This window comes from Microtus ochrogaster, chromosome 7 (genome assembly GCF_000317375.1).
Source record: "Microtus ochrogaster isolate Prairie Vole_2 chromosome 7, MicOch1.0, whole genome shotgun sequence".
In the NCBI taxonomy this organism is placed as follows: Eukaryota; Metazoa; Chordata; class Mammalia; order Rodentia; family Cricetidae; genus Microtus; species Microtus ochrogaster.
Genome location: NC_022014.1, coordinates 47,863,613 through 47,883,217, shown reverse-complemented (window position 1 = coordinate 47,883,217; position 19,605 = coordinate 47,863,613). Strand labels below are relative to the sequence as shown.

The 19,605-nt window shown below is 45.6% G+C and overlaps 1 protein-coding gene across 1 annotated transcript in view; it reads right to left on the bottom strand.

The window, feature by feature from the left end:
• Znf454 (zinc finger protein 454) overlaps positions 1–15,189 on the bottom strand; it is a 64,810-nt gene extending 49,621 nt beyond the window's left edge. Inside the window, 5 exon segments of the mRNA XM_005350314.3 lie at positions 4,381–5,746; positions 10,485–10,574; positions 10,894–11,020; positions 13,971–14,105; positions 14,857–15,189. Of these exon segments, the coding sequence (XP_005350371.2) occupies positions 4,381–5,746; positions 10,485–10,574; positions 10,894–11,020; positions 13,971–14,003 (1,616 nt within the window). The 5' untranslated portion in view covers positions 14,004–14,105; positions 14,857–15,189.
• Positions 15,190–19,605: the final 4,416 nt, after the last annotated feature.

The window sequence follows — 19,605 nt, the reverse complement described above, 5'->3', positions numbered from 1 at the left end:
AGGGAATTTTGTTCCCTCTGTTTTTTAAATGTGTTGAGTTAGCTTTAAAACAGCTCATTGTGAATTCTCCAGTATTTAAGGTATTTAAGTCTTGAAAGTGAGCTGCACTTCAATGCTCCAATGCAATACTTTAGCTTTCTGAAGACACCAACGAGGCTTTTCGTTAGACTATTTCTGCTTTATAGATTCCCCTTCCTGGCCTCATGTGTTCCCAGTTTTCCCACAATTCCAAGTGTGGTATTGCTTTTCCTGCTGAACAAGCTTCTGTCCTGCTTGAGTCCCTAGAGTGCGAAATGTGTCCTCTTGAGAACGCCTTGCCCATGTGACTGATCTCTTCCAGACTCAGCGAGCCACAGTCTGAATACTGTCCTGTACCGACTGATTTGTGTTTCTCTGTGGTGAGTTCTGACTTCTAGTTGAAAGCTTCTCCACCATTTTTTTCTTTTGGCATTCATGTGGTTTTCCCCAGGCTTTGAGTTAGAATGAGTTCTAGTGTTTTCCACTGACTGCACTTCACGAGTTCCTTACCAGCTGAGGTTACTGACTAGAATCCTGGCCTCCCACCAGAGACCCCACTTCCGGTCCTTGCCCTCTGGTGGGAAGTCCTTAATACGCAATGAGTTCCACCTTCCTCCCAGGGTTCTCATGGGCATTCGGTCACTGGTTTTCTCCATCTCATGACTGACTCTGTGTAGAGTGGCAGGACTTGTCACATTTAATCCATCCGTGAGGTTTCTGTCCTTTCTGAATCCTTCATTGTGCCCAAGTTGTGACTTAAACAAGAGGCTTCTCGTCTGAAATTCCTCCCCTTGGTTATTTTTTTCTTCCTTTTTGAGCTCACTGGGGGACTGGAAACTCCCCTAGAGTTTCCTTCATAGTTTTGAATGACTAGATATCAGGTCCATCAAACTGAACTCCCCAATAAAGTTTTGTGATTTTTTTTCCCTTCACATTTGTGAATCTTATGGGAGATTATGCGAGTATGCCCCCCCCCCCCCGTGGAATAAAAGCTAGACTATCTGAAGGCTTTATCATATCCCCTGCCCTTGAGTTAATCCTCCTGCTATATCTTTTTTTTTTTTTTTTGGTTTTTCGAGACAGGGTTTCTCTGTAGCTTTGGAGCCTGTCCTGGAACTCCCTTGGTAGACCAGGCTGGCCTCGAACTCACAGGGATCCGCCTGCCTCTGCCTCCCGAGTGCTGGGATTACAGGCGTGCGCCACCACCGCCCGGCCTCCTGCTATATCTTGTAGGGTACAGCAGAAGTGGAGTTCTGGATCAGAGGCCTAGTCCAGCTTTATTATGATTAGTTTTTCTACCCAGTATGAGCTGCTCAAATCGGACAAAGGTTGCCCCACCATCAGCTTCTTTCACTTGTTCATAACCTCTCTTCCCAGGGAACTGGCTGAGACTTTCATGTAAGAGATTTTTTTATATTAATAATAGGCTTATATTTTCTCAACAGTGTGAAATTTTTTGTCACACATATTCTAGTTTTGTCACATGTATGACAAGCTTGCTTCTTGGGAACTTATCCCCAATAATCCATTACACATATTGCTTTTTCACTTTATTGAGTGAATCCTAGTTAACAAATACAACACTCCCTAGGAAGTTTGACTTCAGTTTTCTGTTGCTTCTTTGGTTATCAGTTTGCAAGATTTCTTCTAAAATGTAATAAAATGTTCAGTCGTATATAAATTTCTTCCATCGTCTATTAGAATGAATGATCCTCAGAAACACCTGTAACTGCTTGGCATGGTGGCACAAGCTGGAGGCAGGCGAATCAGAGTTCAAAGTCAGCTTCAGCTACATAGTTGGTTCAAGACCAACCTGGACTACACGAGACCCCTATGCCAAGAAACAAAGAAAATCAACAGCAAAAATGAAATACTCTTTATTATTCTGAATGCTTTTATTTCTAAATGTAAAAAATTTCCTAAATAGTTTTCATCTCTTGGGGCTTAGCGGTGGGGGCTGCTCTGAGTGTTAGATGGACAGAAACGAAATGCCGATTGTTTTCATTAGTACTTGGGCAATGAAGTAACTTCATCGGGGGATCCAACTCCCTCTCCTGGCTTCCACAGGTACCAGGCAAGTGCAAGATACACACATAAACATGAAAGTGACACCTGAGGAAAATGAGCTCAGAGAAAAGGAGACTGCAGCCACTCTCCTAGGCTGTCACTAAGATAAAGGGGACAGTCACCCTGACACATGTGCAGTACTTGCCATTTGGAGGTGGCAACTTTGTTATCAGCAAAAAGATGAACGGCAAAATGAGAAATGTGACTCTCAAGCAGGACACTTGGGAGCCTGAGGCAGGAGGATTGCCGTAAATTTGAGGTCGCCTTGGACTTAGTGAGTTTTGGACAGGCCTGACTTACAGAAGCCTTTGTCTCAAAACAAACCAATACAAAACAAAAAGGAACTTGCAAACTCTTAGAGACTCATGGTAAAGGTGAGGGAGGGTTTGTGTGAGTCAGGACCCAGGTCATATGGAGTGCTGTAAGCAGGTGTTACTAACAGGGAACACGGTACCACAGGTTGATACACAGTCTGCAGGTCCAGTCATGTGATATTGCAGATGGCTGTGTGGGTACACACCCTTGGGAGTGCCACATAACCTCCCAAAATGCCCCTTTAGATGCACATGTGATTTCAGCCATTTAACATGAGAAGCCTGCCCACACTGCTGAAAACTGAACTTAGGTTTTGAGGTGCCCGAAGCTTCCAGGTCTATGTAACAACCTAGAGTCTGACACATAGAGAATTTCCTCTTCTTTAACTGAGGGTGGAATTTAGGGGACAAGAGTACCCAGCTTCATAGACAACACTTCCGCAAACAAGGAACCCGGAACGTCCCTCCTGGAATGAGTTTATTGGCTCCTCCCTCGTCATTGCGGAGTACCACTGGTGGTACAGATCCCTTGTTCTTTGTGGTGTGGAAGTGTGTCCCCAGGGCCTGCATACAGAAAGATGCGTGGTTGTGATTGTGATGTCTAAAAACAATATCAAGGGATTAATGGCGGCGAAAGACCTGCCTGTAGGATTAGCCAGTCACAGCCTTTAGACCTGGGTCTGGCCTTGACCAGAGAATGTCAATGGTGCTATTGTTCATCTCAGGACCCATGGAACTGCTCGATATATTGTCCAACACTGTCAGAACAATGGAGTCTTTAAGTGGTAAGACGCCCCAATAGAGGAGAAGAAATGACCTTCCAAACATATAAGCAGAAATTAGAGGCTTTTATAGAACATAGATAGAATTGATACCTTCAGAAACCCAGACAAAAGCTCGACAAAGACCAATAATATGAGAGAGGCAGATACACTCTAATGCAGTCAGGTACAAAGAACTGACGGGGAACAAGTAATGGGCCAGAGCATCTGAAAACTGGCCTTAGAAGCCCTGTCTCACTCATGTTGGCGGTTATGGAGAGTCAAAGTGGGAGTGGCCAGGAATATCAACCACAACTAGATGGTAGGGCCTGTCCCATTGACACTGATCAAGCCCCTGACTCCTGTGGACAGTATAACTTCACAAAGGCTTGGAACGGCCAGAGGGTAAAAGTCCTTATTTAGGTATTACCAGTATCATAGTTAGCTGAGGTCTTGTACCATACCTTTGATGACTCTCTGCCTCCAGAAAGAGACCTTGAGTTCTGGAAGCTGGATTTGGGTGTGAAATCTAGTATAAATGGACACTGCCAATTCTGCAGCTCAGATCTACGTTATGAATGAGGTCCATGGTGGTGATAACAAGGAGCGTGGTAATAGTTGGAACTAAGTTAGAAGAGGGTCACGCGATTCAAATGAACCTTCCCGGAAGAACACGGATAAGGAGCAAGTGAGCAGGTAGGCCCAGGAGACTTGCCCAAAGGTGGCTGAAACAGAAGCAGACTCATGAGAAGCATGATTTAAATGACTCCACTCATGCATGGGTGACTGATGGCAACGTCTCTAAACTAGGCATCACGGATGTGGGTGAGGGGAGACGGCAACTTTCTTAAGAAGAACATCTAGAACAAAATGCATATGGACCATTTTCTTACATTTTTGTTCATTTGCTTCTCAACCTTAATTTTTATAACTTTATAATTATCTTAACAAACGGTGAACTTGATAAACTGACATTTATACTTTTAATGAAGTTTCATTTTGGTTCTAGTACTTGGTAATTCAGGCCAATAAAAAAAATACCACTTTCCAACTGAGACAGTACTAAAAAGAGAGGTATGTTTGCCATCCTTAACATTCTCAAAAACCCATGGCACCATGGAACTTGGCTCCCAGTAAATACAACAATCCTATTAAAACACTCCATTGCGATTCTTTACGTATTCTCTTATATCCAGTAGTGAATGCTGTCATTCCCACACGAACTACATTCTTATCATTTTTCTCCAAGATGATGCCTCTGATGCTGGATGAGGTTCGCAGTCTGGTTGAAGGCTTTCCCACACTTGCTACATTTATAGGGTTTCTCTCCCGTGTGGATCCTCTGGTGCTGGGTGAGGTGTGTGCTTCGAATAAACGCTTTCCCGCAGGTTTTACACGTGTACGGCTTTTCTCGTGTATGGATCCTCTTATGCTGGGTAAGGGCTGAGTGGTCACTGAAGGCTTTCTCGCAGATGTGACACGCGTAAGGCTTTTCCCCTGTGTGAATCCGCTGATGCTGCACGAGGGCTGACTGGTCCCTGAAGGCTTTCCCACACACGCCACACCGGTGAGGTTTCTCTCCGGTGTGAATTTTCCGATGCTGCGCAAAGGACGAGTTATCCCTGAACGCTTTGCCACACTCGCTACACCTATATGGTTTCTCCCCTGTGTGAATTCTCTGGTGTTCCGTGAGGGAAGAGTTCACCCTGAAGGCTTTTCCACATTCGTAGGCCTTACCACACTGATTGCATTCAAAGGGTTTCTCTCCGGTGTGTATTCTCTGGTGCTGAAGAAAACTTGTGCTCTGATTGAAGGCTTTCCCGCACTCATTACATTTATAGGGTTTGTCCCCACTGTGGATGTTCTGGTGTTTGGTGAGATGCGCTCTGCAAACAAAGGCTTTGTCACAAATGTCACACTGGAAAGGTTTCTCTCCCGTATGTATTCTCTGGTGGTGGGAAAGGTGTATGTTCCGGATAAAGGCTTTCCCGCAAACGCCGCATTCAAAAGGCTTCTCTCCAGTATGGATTTTCTGGTGGTAGGTAAGCGAAGAGCTCACTGAGAAGGCCTTGCCACAGTCCTTACACTCATAGGGTTTCTCACCAGTGTGAATTCTCTGGTGGTGGATGAGGTGTGTGCTCTGGTGAAAGGCTTTCCCACATTCTCTACATTCGTAGCGTTTTTCTTTAATAGGCGTTTCCTGACTGGTGCTGAGTTTTTCAGTGTGAATTTTCTGGTGTGTCTTAAAGGTGGAACTCTGAGAGAAGGCTTTTCCACACTCACTGCATTCAAACACTTTTTTGTTTGCTTGAGATCTCTGACTTCGGACGGGTAGCGAGTTCCCTGTGCAGCCCTTCTCAGATGCTGGGACTTTCTGCCCACAAAGCTTTGATGGAGTGTCCTGCTGGGTGAGGACCACTTGCTGCAACCTGACCTCTTGACCATCCTGGAATTTCCAGTCTAGCAGGTTAGCACATTCCCAGTGAGTCCCTCTGCTGACTCTCTCCTCCATTATCCATGGATCCGATTCTTCTTTAGGGGTATCTGCCCTGAGAAATTTCTTACTTGTGGTCATTGTTATTCCCCCTGAAAGATATTGAAGACAGAAACGTCACTTTTACCCAAGTGAAACAGCTTGATGGAATGAAATGAACAGCCTGTTAATAATGATAACAAAGAAACTGCAGTTGAAGACTTAACATGGGAATATGAAGGGAAAGAGCCCGAGGCGTGAACACAGGAGTATGGTGGAGGCTTATCTAATGCTATACCTGAGGCAGGAGGGTTTGGAAGCTTGATTTCAAAGGTTGGAATTCTGAAAACAGTATTCATTTCTTAGTCATTAAATAGATTTCATCTTTTAAAGCTCAAAACTATCTAATAGGCCAAGATTGACTCATGCTTATAATCCCAACATTTGAGAGGTTATGTCTCAATGCCATGCTCTATTCAAAGAAAGTTTAGATTTACCTTTATCAGAGAGGGGGGGGCAGGGACTGATAGCAGTTCAAAGACCACTGGGAATGAAAAGTTCAATGTCATCGCACATGCAGAATTTAGGGATCCAGAGCCAGGGTGGTAGCCGAGAACATTTGTAGAGGTCAGAGGTTAACTTTGGGTTAACCTCTGCCCTTCAATGCTAGGGTTACAGATGTATGGTGTCATGTTCAGCTTTACCCAAGAGGCGGGCATGTGAAGTCAGGTCCTTGTGTTTGTGCAGTGAGCATTAACACACTAAGCCACCCCCAAGTCTTAACCTCATTAATTTTTAGTTCTCAGTAGAATGAGCTACAAGGAGGCAAGATTTGGCTGGAGTAAGCATGTTGCTATGAGTATGTCTTATTCCTGACCCCTTCCTGTTTTGTCCCTTCCAGGCCACCATGAAGTGGAAGTTTCCTCCCCCTTCCTCTATGGTGTTTCTGTCTTGCTATGGGGCCAAAAGCAATGGAGCCAGCTCACCATGGACTACAAACTCTGAAACTGAGCTGGAATGGACCTTCCTTCTAAGGTTCTTCCTTCATTTCTCCCAGTTATTTTGCTACAGCCACAAAATAAGACCCAGAAAAGAAGTCCAGGAAATACTGACACAAAACAAAGCTAGTGGGGCTGAAGAGAGAAGGCTCCATCAGCATCTTGGGGACCTGATTTCCCTTTCTAGTACCAGTGGTACTGCGGAGGAGTGGGACTCACAACTGCCTGTAACTCCAGCTACAGGATGCCCTCTTCTGGTGTCTGAGCACTGCACCCACGTGCACTGCCACGCTACCCCACCCTGCCCATTAAATAACCACCACCACCACCACCACCTACTACTACTACTACTACTACTACTACTACTACTACTACTACTACTACTACTACCACTACTACTACAACATTTGAAACCAAGTTAGTGGCTTTCTGCTGTACTAGGAGGACGATGTGAGGAACCACACTGGACTTCAATGGGGGTTAGATCTCTTTCTTAAACTGGGCGGCAGCATGTGAGTACTGCATCTTTATCACTGTTTAAACTCCTTAGGGCTGGGTACACAGCTTAGTGGTAGAGCATGTATAAGGCTCTCGGTTCAACCCCCAACACTGAAAAAAAGAAGTAGAACTTTTGCTGGGCAAAGTAGCACATAATTTCAGCACGTAAAACTGTTGAAAAATTATGCTATTTTTATTATAGTCAGAGCACAATATTAAAAATAAATGTATGTTAAGGCCAAAAAAGAAAGAAATGATAATGCTAAGTGCAGAAATAAAATTGCAGCATGGAAGGGCAAATACATCAACTCTAAAAAAAAAATCCCAATAAATTTAAGCGAAAAAAAAAAAAGAATGAAGACAGAGAATAAGAGGACAAAATACAAACTTAAAATGATAAATGGGGGTGGGAATGGTGGTTCAGCGGGTAAGGGTGCTTGAGTTTGGATTCCTAGCACTGTGCTAGTATGGTCACAAGCAGCTGTAACCCCAGCCCTGGAGAGGACAGTGGCAGAGACAGGAAAATCACTGGGGCTTGTTAGCCACCAGACTAGCTGAAAAACAGCCAGCTCCAGGTTCAGTGAGAGCCTGCCTCAAGGGAACAAGGCAGAGAGCGATGCTCAACATCCTCCTGCTTCTGTATATGTAGGTATCTGTACACACACGCACACTCGCATACATGCACACACACACTTGCACATACACACACACACGCGTGCACACACACAAATAAAATAAAAAACAAAATTTTAAGTGAAACTCTGCATGAATACATTCATAGATCAAACAAGAATTGAGAGCTAAAGGGTACCAGACACTGAGGCATAAACGAGGAAGGATGTATAAAAATGGCCAGCAGGTACTTAAGAGGTCTAGTGGTTTTCCTTGGGATGCTGCATGGTGAAAAGGATTGTGGAGAAGGGAAGAAAACGCAACAGCTTTGGAGTCAGGTGGGTTTGTGCTAATCCCAACCTTCACACAAGAGCATCATGAAATCAGCCCAAATCCATTATCTCCACTGGATGGGGTCAGCTGCAGAGGGCATCCATCACTCAAGGAATACATGTGTCAACAGCACAAAGGCCCACCCCAGACCATCCCGTGCAGCACTTAGTTCCAGCTCTCGGTCAGCTCGTGGCCCAGAGGAGAGAAAACATTAAAGGCAAAACCATCTATCATGATGTTTTTCTTTCTTGATTAAAAATAACTGTCTAAGAATGAGAATTGGCAAAGATGCAGGCAGAGAGAAAAAGCCTTATTTCCTGCTGGTGGGAGTGTAAAGTACAGCCATATGGAAATCAGTATGGAGATTTCTCAAAAAAATTAAAAATAGAATTACCATATGATCCAGCTATCTCGCGCTTGAACAGATACCTGAAGCACCCTGCATCCCACCACATCTCATCCATGTCTATTGGTGCTTAATCCACAGTAGCCAGGGAACGGAACCAGCCTAGACGTCCATCAACAGGTAACAGTAAAGAAAATGTGGCACCTATACACAGTGAATTTTATGAAACCATAAAGAAAAAGGCAAGTTTCAGGAACATGGAAGGAGAGAGAAAGTATTAATATTAAGCGAAGTAACTCAGACTCAGAAGGAAATACTACATGTTCATTATACCCCAGCTTGTAATGTTTCTATGTGTTGTATGTGAGTGTGGATATAGGCTATGAAACAAGAAAAGAGACCGTGAGAGGCAAGGAGATGCTGAGAAGGGGTGGGCAATAGGACATATGCGACATAAAAGTGGAAAGGAGGTGGGGAGGGTAGATGGGTGTGGGGGAGAGGTCAGAGGAGGTTGGGGAGGGTAGGTGGGTGTGGGGAGGGGTCAGAGGAGGTTGGGGAGGGTAGATGGGTATGGGGGGAGGGGTCAGAGGAGGTTGGGGAGGGTAGGTGGGTATGGGGGGAGGGGTCAGAGGGATATGGAAAAGAGGATGAGAATCTTTCTAATGCTGTGACCCTTTAATACATTTCTTCATGTTGTAGTGACCCCTAACCACGTGATTATTCTTGTTACTACTTCATAACTGTAATTTTGCTACTGTTATGAATTGTAATGTAAATATCTGTGTTTTCCACTGTGTTTTCCACCACTGTCTTAAGTGACCTCTGTAGAAAGGTCATTCAACCCCCAAAGGGGTCTTGACCCTTAGGTTGAGAAACATTGACCTAGAACTTCATGTATGCTCTACCACTGTGCTGTATCAGTGGTAAATTAAATATCTCTTAATAATTGCAATTTTGAGTTATGCTAGTTAAATTCCATCAAACATTGAGTCCTAGACATTTGAGGTGGGTAATTATCAACTATAAAATATAAACCTCTACCTATTTCACTGGATTGCAGTGAAAAATAATAATAGGTCTTACAAGACACTTCATAGGTCAAGTGTGGTGGCACTTGGGAGGCAGAGGCAGGTGGATTTCTGTGAGTTCAAGGTTAGCCTGTTTCATAGCAAGTTTCAGGATAGCCAGGACTATGTAGAGAGAGATCCTGCCCACCTTACCCTCACCAAAGATATTTTACAGCCTGTTACACACTCCAGGAAAGTGTAACATTGCAGCAGAAAGTATAACAATGCAGATGGGGAAAGACATATCCCCATCAGTGAGTCACAAGCCCCAGGGGACTCCTCAGGACATTCTCTCCACCCCAGGCAGCCAGTCTCACCAGCAGCCACATGCTGCACTAAGTGTGAGTAATATGTAGCAAAATACATGACAGCCCTGGCCTTTGGCACCTGCAGCCAAGCACACAGCCTGGCACGGGGGCCGGGTAAACGTGGTTTGAATATACTCCCATGTGCTTAGAGAAACAAGAGGGAGATGAGGGCATGCGTGGAGCTTCAGCAAGCACAGACCTGTCTCCCGAGCCCCAAGAGACTCCTCACTAGAGACGCGCAGGTGGCTTCTGCACGTCGAATTTAAGAGAGGACACGCCACCACAGGAGTGGGGGGAGAGGACTGCTAATTTTTTTTAAATTTTATTTTCATTTATGTATATGAATGTGTGTGCAGTGTGCCTATTGAGGCCAGACGAGGATGTTGGACCCTCCTGGACCTGGAGTTACAGGCAACTATGAGCTGCCCAAGGCGGGTACTGGAGACTGAAGTCGGGTCCTCTGGAGGGGGCAGGTACTCTTACCAGCGGAGCCACCTCTCCAGCCCCAGACATCTAATTCATGTGAAACAAAGAGAGAAAAGAAATAGCGATGGAAGGAAGGGCTCAGAGAAGGACAGACCTCCATGACGAATGCCAGTCTCGATACGCATGCTGGGACAATGTGGCCCGGGTCTGCCACATTTGCGGAGACCTCATTCCTCCCAGTGTCCCACAGGCACGATTCTTACCAGGAACAAAGCCTTCTTGAGCATCCTCTGTCACGCATTTGTCTGCTTTCTCCAGGTGACAAAACACATCTGGTTTGCATCCCGAGAGTCCTGTTTTTGAAGGAGGAAGAAAAATTGATCTTATCTGTTCATAATGGAGACAGAAGTCATTGTAAGGATGAGACCTGGTCCTCAGAACTTTCTGGAAATGGTGGTCAGACAGCATGTTTATGTGGGGGGGGGAGGAGTGGCTTGGGCCTGACACAGTCTGTTCCCACACCCTCTTACTTGGGACACATCACAGGTGAGACTTCAGCAGAGCTCTGGGGACCCCAGGGGGGCAGACACATGGTAGGCATAAAGGCAGTATCATCAGCAGGCCCAGATCCAACCCACTCTGCTCTCTGGCAGTCCAGGGGGTCTGGCTTACCCAGCGAGACCAAGTTGCTGTAGTTTTCCAGCATCACGTCCCGGTACAGGGCCCTCTGGGCAGAGCTCAGCCAGCCCCATTCCTCCTGGGTGAAGAGCACAGCCACATCCTTGAAGGTAACCAAGTCCTGAAACAGAGAACCCTTTCTTACCGGCCAGGAGATCGGGCAGGGAAGCTGATCCTGGCTGTCCCAGCTGCGCATGGGGGACCTTTAACCTTTCATCTGCGGGAAGCTGGTGTTCAGGGACACGGAAGGCATCTCCTCAACATCTCCTAGTGGTTGAGCTTCCTGCGGAAGACATACTCTGTCCCCCACTTTGACACCAATCGTAGAGAAATAGTGAGACCGTGGACTTGTTTCTTTTGCCCACAACATCTCCCGTCTAGCTCCACAGGCCTAACATAGTGGGGGTAGTGTCGGCGCGACACACACTTCCAGGTGTGTGGTGATGACGGTTTAGATAAGCATCCTGCACTAGCAGTGATATGGACGCACAATGCAGACAGTATTGTACAGTGGCTAACACCTGATAAGGACAGCAAACAATGTCATACTCCTGTGCTCTTTTTTTTTTTTCTTTTTTTTGGTTTTTTCGAGACAGGGTTTCTCTGTGGCTTTGGAGCCTGTCCTGGAACTAGCTCTGTAGACCAGGCTGGTCTCGAACTCACAGAGATCCACCTGCCTCTGCCTCCCGAGTGCTGGGATTAAAGGCATGTGCCACCATCGCCCGGCCTGTGCTCTTTTTTAAATCATTATTTTAGAGCATATTTCTGTACATTCAAGAAACCTTTACTGCAGAACGGCATGCCGTGTCTCCCCAGCAGCCACCTACGTGTTTCATGTTTTCCATGTCTTCGGATTACACTGGGAGGCCAAACCGAATGACTGACCCACACCATCTAGGCCAGGAGAAATATTCTCTGTGTTCACATCAAGATGAAACAGCTTCCCAATGCACTGCCCAGGACGCACCCGCATTGCTCCGTGGCACACGACCACTGTTTTCAGTAAGTCTTACTTTCTTTGACTGCTCATCATCCACCCCGACACCTGTGTGAGTGCGTGTACACACACACACACACACACACGCACACACACACACACACACACACACACCACGGAAGTGATCATTCTATGCTGTGACACCATGTCTTCTCTGATTATAACTCCTCTCTTCCTTGGAAATTCTCTCCCAGAAATCTGAAATCTGGCATGAAAGACACAACATCTCACAGTGTGGTCTTCACAGGGAGCTAGAATGCACTGAGGAAGAAGGAGCAAGTGGAAATAAAAAAAAAAAAAATGCTGCTTTAGCTTAAGATAGCTTAATTAAGTTTGTTACCTGTGCCCAAGGTCTCGGTGCACAGCAAGGAGCCAAGAAACACTGGCTGAAGTGAACCCGGGCATTGATTCCTCGAGAAGTGTTATCATCACGGGTGTCTAACACGGCTCCTAGACCTGGCACAGTTTACATCCCTAAGTTATGTCTGCCCAGTGGCAGCTAAATCACAGCAGCTGGTAAGCAACATAAACAGTGTTTAACTGCTATGCCTCAGATATGGTTCGTTCCTCCAGTGTCCGTGTGCCTGGTGTCCAGTGCAAAAGTGTTGGGAGGTGAGAAGTGGGGCCTAAGAGGGAAGTGAGAGATGGGACATGTCTCTCTGGATGGCAGACCTCCAGCTCTCTTTCTGGTTTCCTCTCCCCACACCCCTTCCTTTTCGGCCTTGTGGTGCCATTTACTATATATAATGCAGCATAGAGCCCTTGCTACACATGGCTGCCCAACCTTGAACGTTCAGCCTCTAAGTAAAGCGCCTTTGCTCATGAAAAACAAGAGGAGAGAGAGAGAGAGCAGCCAGAAAGCAGGAACTGGCTGGTTGTTCACCCAACTTCTCACGTCCCATGTGTTCCTGTCCTACAAAGTTAAAGGCTACAGGCAAAGGAATTAGAACATGTTTGACCAAATGAGCCTGGCTATAAAGAGGGTGGTACCACTCGGAATAGTTTCTAGTTCTGAGCTCTATGTAGAAGGCTCTCCATGAAGCCCTGGAGAGTTCAGGCTGGACCTGAACTTTCAATCTTCTTTCTACAGCCTGCCAAGTGTTAGGCACCACCATGCCTAGCTTTGTGTGTATGTGTGTGTGCAAACCACCATGCCTAGCAGTGAATGTGTGTGTTAGTGTGTAAACCACCATGCCTAGCTTTGTGTATGTGTGTGTGCAAACCACCATGCCTAGCAGTGTGAGTGTGTGTGTGTGAGTGTGTAAACCACCATGCCTAACTGTGTGAGTATGTAAACCACCATGCCTAGCTAGCTGTGTGAGTGTGTAAACCACCATGTGTAGCTTTGTGTGTATGTGTGTGTGCAAAACACCATACCTAGCTTTGTGTGTGTGTGTGCAAACCACCATGCCTAGCTATGTGTGTATAGACCACCATGCTTAGCTTTGTGAGTGTGTGTATATGTGTGTGTAAACCATCATGCCCAGCTTTGCGAGTGTGTGTGTAAAAATCACCATGCCTAGCTTTTTGAGAGTCTGCGTGTGTGTATAAACCACCATGTCTAGCTGTATGTGTGTTTTTAGTGCTGGAGACTGAACTTAGGGCCTTTATATAACAGCAAAGTTCTCTGCCGCAAAGCTATACCCCAAGCCTCTAGAAGTAGAGTTATTCGAATACTTTTTACTGATATTAAATAGTCCTGGGAAACAAGAGTTACATGGTATCTTGAAAAGAAATAAAGGAATAAGAAGCCTAGGAAACCCCAACTTAACAGGAAAAATTCAAATTCCTTCTCTTGGCTCCTATGTCAGACCCTGTTTGTACCATTTTGGACTCCCATCTTATTGGCTAACAGAAAGTGACAGGTTTTCACTTCAGACTAAGCTAGACCCCTGACTGCCCTTACCACTTACAAAGCCCACTAGGATGAAATGTGGGGTAGGAGGAAGCAACTGGGGTAAGGTGTTTGGGAGAGACCAGAGTGGTTAGAGCAAACAACCTTATACTCTTTGAGTCAAGAACCCAACTGCAGGGGCAGGTGACTCACAACACCGCCCTCCCATAACCCACTCACCTGGACCAGGGCCGGGAGGTGGCTGACAGCCATCCCTTCTCCTCTGGTGAGCTCTCTGAGGACCACCAAGCACTGAAAAGGTGGGTGAGGAACTTCGCAACTGTGGGGGTCCTCAAGCTAGAAGCATCCGCACACCTGTGATGAGAGGGGTGGATCAAAATTCACAGGCATGAACCCGAACATTCCTATCCTGGCATCCTCAGTACCCGCCAAGCAATGAGTTTTTTGGTTACTTTCCTCCAGTTCCCTACTGCTTTTGAGAGACACTGTCCTCGCCTGTCTGTAAGGTGACTTGCTCACCATGCCACTTCCCCTTTGCATCTTCCCTGTGGTCAGCGCCTCCATGCCGCCCACACTACGTCTTAAAGGCTTTGACTTTCCCCTCGCAGAAAGCTTGCCTCAGCTGCAGTTCTCGAGCGCTTTCCACCCTCTGTCCTCCCCCTAAAGGTGTGCTTGGGAGTCTGAAGACACTCCTTCCTCCTGGGACAGTTTGATCCGAATGAGAGGGAAGGAGGACGGAAGAGAGTCGACTTCTTTCTTCTGAAGCGGGCGGGGAGCTAAGTAAGTCAGCTCTTCAATCGGAAGCCTTACAGGCCAAACTCTTGTGTGGTCTCGGGATTCTCCTTTGGGTTTGGTTAAGAGACCTAGAGTCAAAGACAGTGTATTTGTGTGGTATGTGTCTGTAAGGGTGGGCTGTGGGAGAAGAGAGAATCATTCACACAAGTCACCCCCTACCGCTTTGTCAAGTCCAGGGGCTGCACTGCAGGTGCGAGTTCTCAAGTTCCTCCTCAGACAGGACTCAAAGCCCCACCGGGAATATACTCATCAGCTGGATGCAGCTGCCTTCCTGAGTCTGTCCCCAGACACGCTAGAGGTCCTGACCCACCCTTCTCCATATGCAGTCATGTTCGGATCCCTCAGTTCCACCACAAGACCATCCTGCCGGTCCTTTCTCTGTGTGGGTTCAAATCTCAGTACGCGTGTTGCGAAGTTAAGGGCATGGGGATCCATGTCCTCTAAAACGGACCACAATTCAACCTTGCTCGGTGTCCCTTCCGCCCTTCCTCCAGACCTGACAGCCGCTCTGTCTCTTGGCTCTGGACGCTGATGATCACCGCGGGGCTGCCTTTCGAGGCGCCTCCATCGCGGCGACAGAGCATAGCCGCCACATAACAATCAGGACACAATGAGCAGGAGCCTGCTGCCTGCAACGGAATCGCGCCTGCGCGTTGCTCCGGGACCCAGGGACCCAAATTCCCACAAATCATTGTGCTGCAACTCTAGGGTTTTGGGATTCTTTCCCAGAGGGAGAGTGCGAGGCAAAAAGTGATGTTGTACGCCTGCGCAGAGCGGCTTTGTGGATTGAACTACAGTTCCCAGAAGGCTTCGTGGAGGCACTGAACCTCCTCCTCAAAGGTTCAGTTCCACTGATAGCGGAGCGAAAAACATTCTGGTCATTTGGAGACTGCCCAGGATGTTGTTATCTTCAGGGAACTCTACTCTGCGACCTGCGACTAAAGCCCGGGAAGGTCCAGGAACCGAGCGGCAGGGAAAGGGTTGGAAAAACTGTCAGCATTGCACTCTCTGACGGGCGCTTCGGTCCCTGCGGCGGACAGGCAGGGGGCGCACGGAGCCTCTCAGGTAGCGGAGCAGCCTGGCTGTCACCCGGATGCTTGGGGATGAGAGCTGGAAGGGACAGGAGGCGAAGACTCTGGAGGTCAACAAGTCTCTCTGGGGCCGCGGGGTGGAGCCGGCGAGGATGGGGTGATACATCGGGGCCTCCCCCTAGAGACATCTAGTTGCCTTTGAATATGTAGTAAGTATTCATAGAACAACGTTCTTGTTGGCAAAATAGTAAAACAATTAAGTTTAAATTTTAAACTATAACCTAAGGATTGGCAATTCAGGGTCTGCTGGCCACCCTTTTAGGGTGCAATGTCAGGGACTCTGTCTGGCGCTTTCAAGGTGTCCTTCTCTCACGTAGGGAGCAGACGGTGCCAGGCACTGTGCAGAGGCTGGAGAAACAGAGTGAAGCCTGCACTGGAGGAGACCAGGGAGTGACAAGACAGTAGAGCCCTGTTAGGGAGTTACAGAGCGAACGGGTGGGAATATTTGGGAGATTTGACTTTCCTGGGAAGAGCTGCCTGCAAAGAAGTGGGCTTGGTGTATTTAATGTTCAGCATCATCGCTAGGGAAAAGGAAAGAAAACAATATGAATGTGTGTGTGATTCTGAGGTCTTGACAGCCACGGTAGGAACATAGGATTTATTTTGTGTGTGGTAGGGAAGCACTGGAAGTTTGAAGTGGACAGATGCATATATCTGTAAACTGGTCAATTTTGGGGAGAACTGATTTAGGGTGAGGGCTAGGGATGGTGGTAGCACAGGGATGTAGCACAGGGACATAGCATCTGCCGGCTTGAATTCTAGCTTTGGAAAAAAAAATCGAGCGACTTCCGCAGGAGCAGGCCTGAATCTGGCGAAGGCCTGAGGCCGCGACCTCCACAGGAGCAGGTCCAAGGGAGCAAGCTCTGAGGAAGCAGGCCCTAGCTAGAGACCTCTGTGGGTTCAGGTGCAAGACAGGAACCTCCAAGGGAGTCAGAGGCCTCTGCAGAACCAGGCCTAAGTCAGGGACCTCCACATGAGCTGGTACAATGGAGCAGGCCCCAGACCAGGGACATCTACATAAAAGTCCTGAGCCAGTGACCTCTACTGGAGCGGGTTTGAGGCAGCCATGTCCACAGGAGCAGGTATAAGGAAGCAACGACCTAGAGAGCAGGCATGAGTCAGCTACATCCCTGAGAAGGCATAAGGTAGCTAGCTACCTCAATGGAAGCAGCCCCAAGCAAGCAGCCTCCTTGGGAGCAGGCAGAATGACCACCGATACTGCAGAGTGACTCCCAGCAGTGCTGAATGACCTCCAGGAACACAGAGCAACTTCCAGAACACAGAGCAACTTCCAGAACACAGAGTGACCTCCTGGGTGACTGGAACCATGGCCCTGACTGCACCACGAGGAGCAACCATCTGATCCTGGATCCACTGGCACCTGGAAGATTGATCACCAGAGACACAGCCCAAACTACATCAACCAGAGGAAAAGATGGTAAGAACACACTCAACACCATAAAGAGCAACACGACACCAAAAAAACCCTAGTGACCCTACAACAGCAAGACTTGAACAACCAAATAGATGAAGCAGAAGAAAATGACCTAAAAAATAACTTTAGGAGAATATTTCAGGCCCTTAAAGAGAAAATGAAAAATTCCATTAAAGAAATAGAGAAAAAGACAAACAAAAAATTGGAAGAAATCAACAAATCCCATAAAGAAAATCAAGAAAAAGCAATCAAACAGATGAAAGAAATTATTAACAGAGACAATAAAGAAAACACAAACCAAGGGACTTATGAAAACGGAAATTATGAGAAAATGATCAGGAACCACAAATGCAAGTATAAACAGCAGGATACAGGAGATGAAGGAGAGACTCTCAAGTGCTGAAGATACAATAGAGGAAATAGACTCATCAATCAAAGAAAATATTAAATGTAATGAAAGGTTAACACAAAATATCCAGGAAATATGGGACACCATGAAAAGACTAAACCTAAGAATAATAGGTATAGAAGAAGGTGAAGTCCAACTCAAAAGCACAGAAAATATATTTAAGAAAATCATAGAAGGAAACTCTCCCAACCTAAAGAAAGATATGCATATGAAGATACAAGAAGCTTACAGAACACCAAATAGACTGGATCAAAAAAAAAGTCCTCTTGCCACATAATAATTAAAACACTAAACATACAGAATAAAGAAATAATATTAAGAGCAGCAAAGGAAAAAAGCCAAGTAACATATAAAGACAGACCTATCAGAATTACACCTGACTTCGCAATGGTAACAAAGAAAGGCAGAAGGTCTTGGTCAAGCATTATGCAGACGTTAAGAGACCATGGATGCCAGCCTAGACTACTATATCCAGCAAAGCTTCCAATCAACATAGATGGACAAAACAAGATATTCCATGACAGAACCATATTTAACCAATACCTAGCCACAAATCCAGCCCTACACAAAGTACTAGAAGGAAAACTCCAACCCAAGGAAATTGGCTACATCAACAGAAACACAGACAATTGATGCTCTCACAGTGGCAAATGCCAAAGAAGGGGAAACACACGCACAATAACGTCGCCAACAATGAAAACTAAAATAGGAGTTAACAACACTGGTCATTAATATCCCTTAATATAAATGGACTCAAATCACCTATATAAAGACACAGGCTAGCAGACTGGATATGAAAACAGAATCCATCCTTCTGCTATATACAGGAAACACTCCTCAACCTCAAAGGCAGACACTGTCTAAGAATAAAGAGTTGGGAAATTTTTTTCAATCAAATGGATCTAAGAAACAAGCTGGTGTAGCTATCCTAATATCTACCAAAATAGGCTTCAAACTAAAAGCAATCAAAAGAGACAAAGAAGGACATTTCATATTAGTCAAAGGAAAAATCCATCAAGAAGAATTCTCAATACTGAACATCTATGCCCCAAATACATAGGCACCTCATTAGTAAAAGAAACACTTCTAAAACTTAAATCACACATTAAACCACACATACGAAGAGTGGGAGATGTCAACACCACACTCTCATCACTGGACAGGTCTGCCAGATAGAAAATTAACAGAGAAATAAGGGGACTAACAGATGTTATGACTCAAATGAACTTAACAGACACCTATAGAACATTCCATCCAAACGTAAAAGAATATACCTTCTACTCAGTACCTCATGGAACCTTCTCAAAAACTGACACATACTAGGTAGCAAAGCAAACCTCAATGGATACAAAAAAATTGGAATCACCCCATGCATTTTATTGGATCACCATGGCTTAAAACCAGAATTCAACAGCAACACTAATTCCAGAAAGCCCACAAACACACGGAAATTAAACAATGCTCACCTGAATCATCAATGGGTCAAGGAAGAAATTAAAAGCTTCCTAAAATTTAATGAGCACACAACATACCCAAATTTATGGGACATGATGAAAGCAGTATTAAGAGGAAAGTTCATAGCACTAATTGCCTACATAAAGAAGCTGGATTTATGCCTATATAAATCCCACAGTAGTGAGTTAACAGAACACTTGAAAACTCTAGAATAAAAATAAGCAAACTCACCCAGGTGGACTAGATGGCAGGAAGTAATCAAATTGAGAACTGAAATCAACAAAATAGAAAGAAAGAAAAAAATACAAAGAATCAATGAGACAAAGAGTTGGTTCTTCAAGAAAATCAACAAAATAGACAAACCTTTATCCAAACTTACAAAAAGGCAGAGAGAGAATATCCAAATTAACAAAATTAGAAATAAAAAGGGAGACATAACAATAGACATGGAGGAAATTCAGAGAATCATTAGGTCATATTTCGAAAACCTGTACTCCACAAAAATGAAAAATTGAAAGGAAATGGACAACTTTCTGGATGAATATCACTTACCAAATTAAATCAAGACCAGATGAGCTAATTAAATAGACCTATAACTGCTAAAGAAATAGAAACAGTCATCAAAAGTCTCTCAACCAAAGGAAGCCCAGGACCAGATGGTTTCAGTGC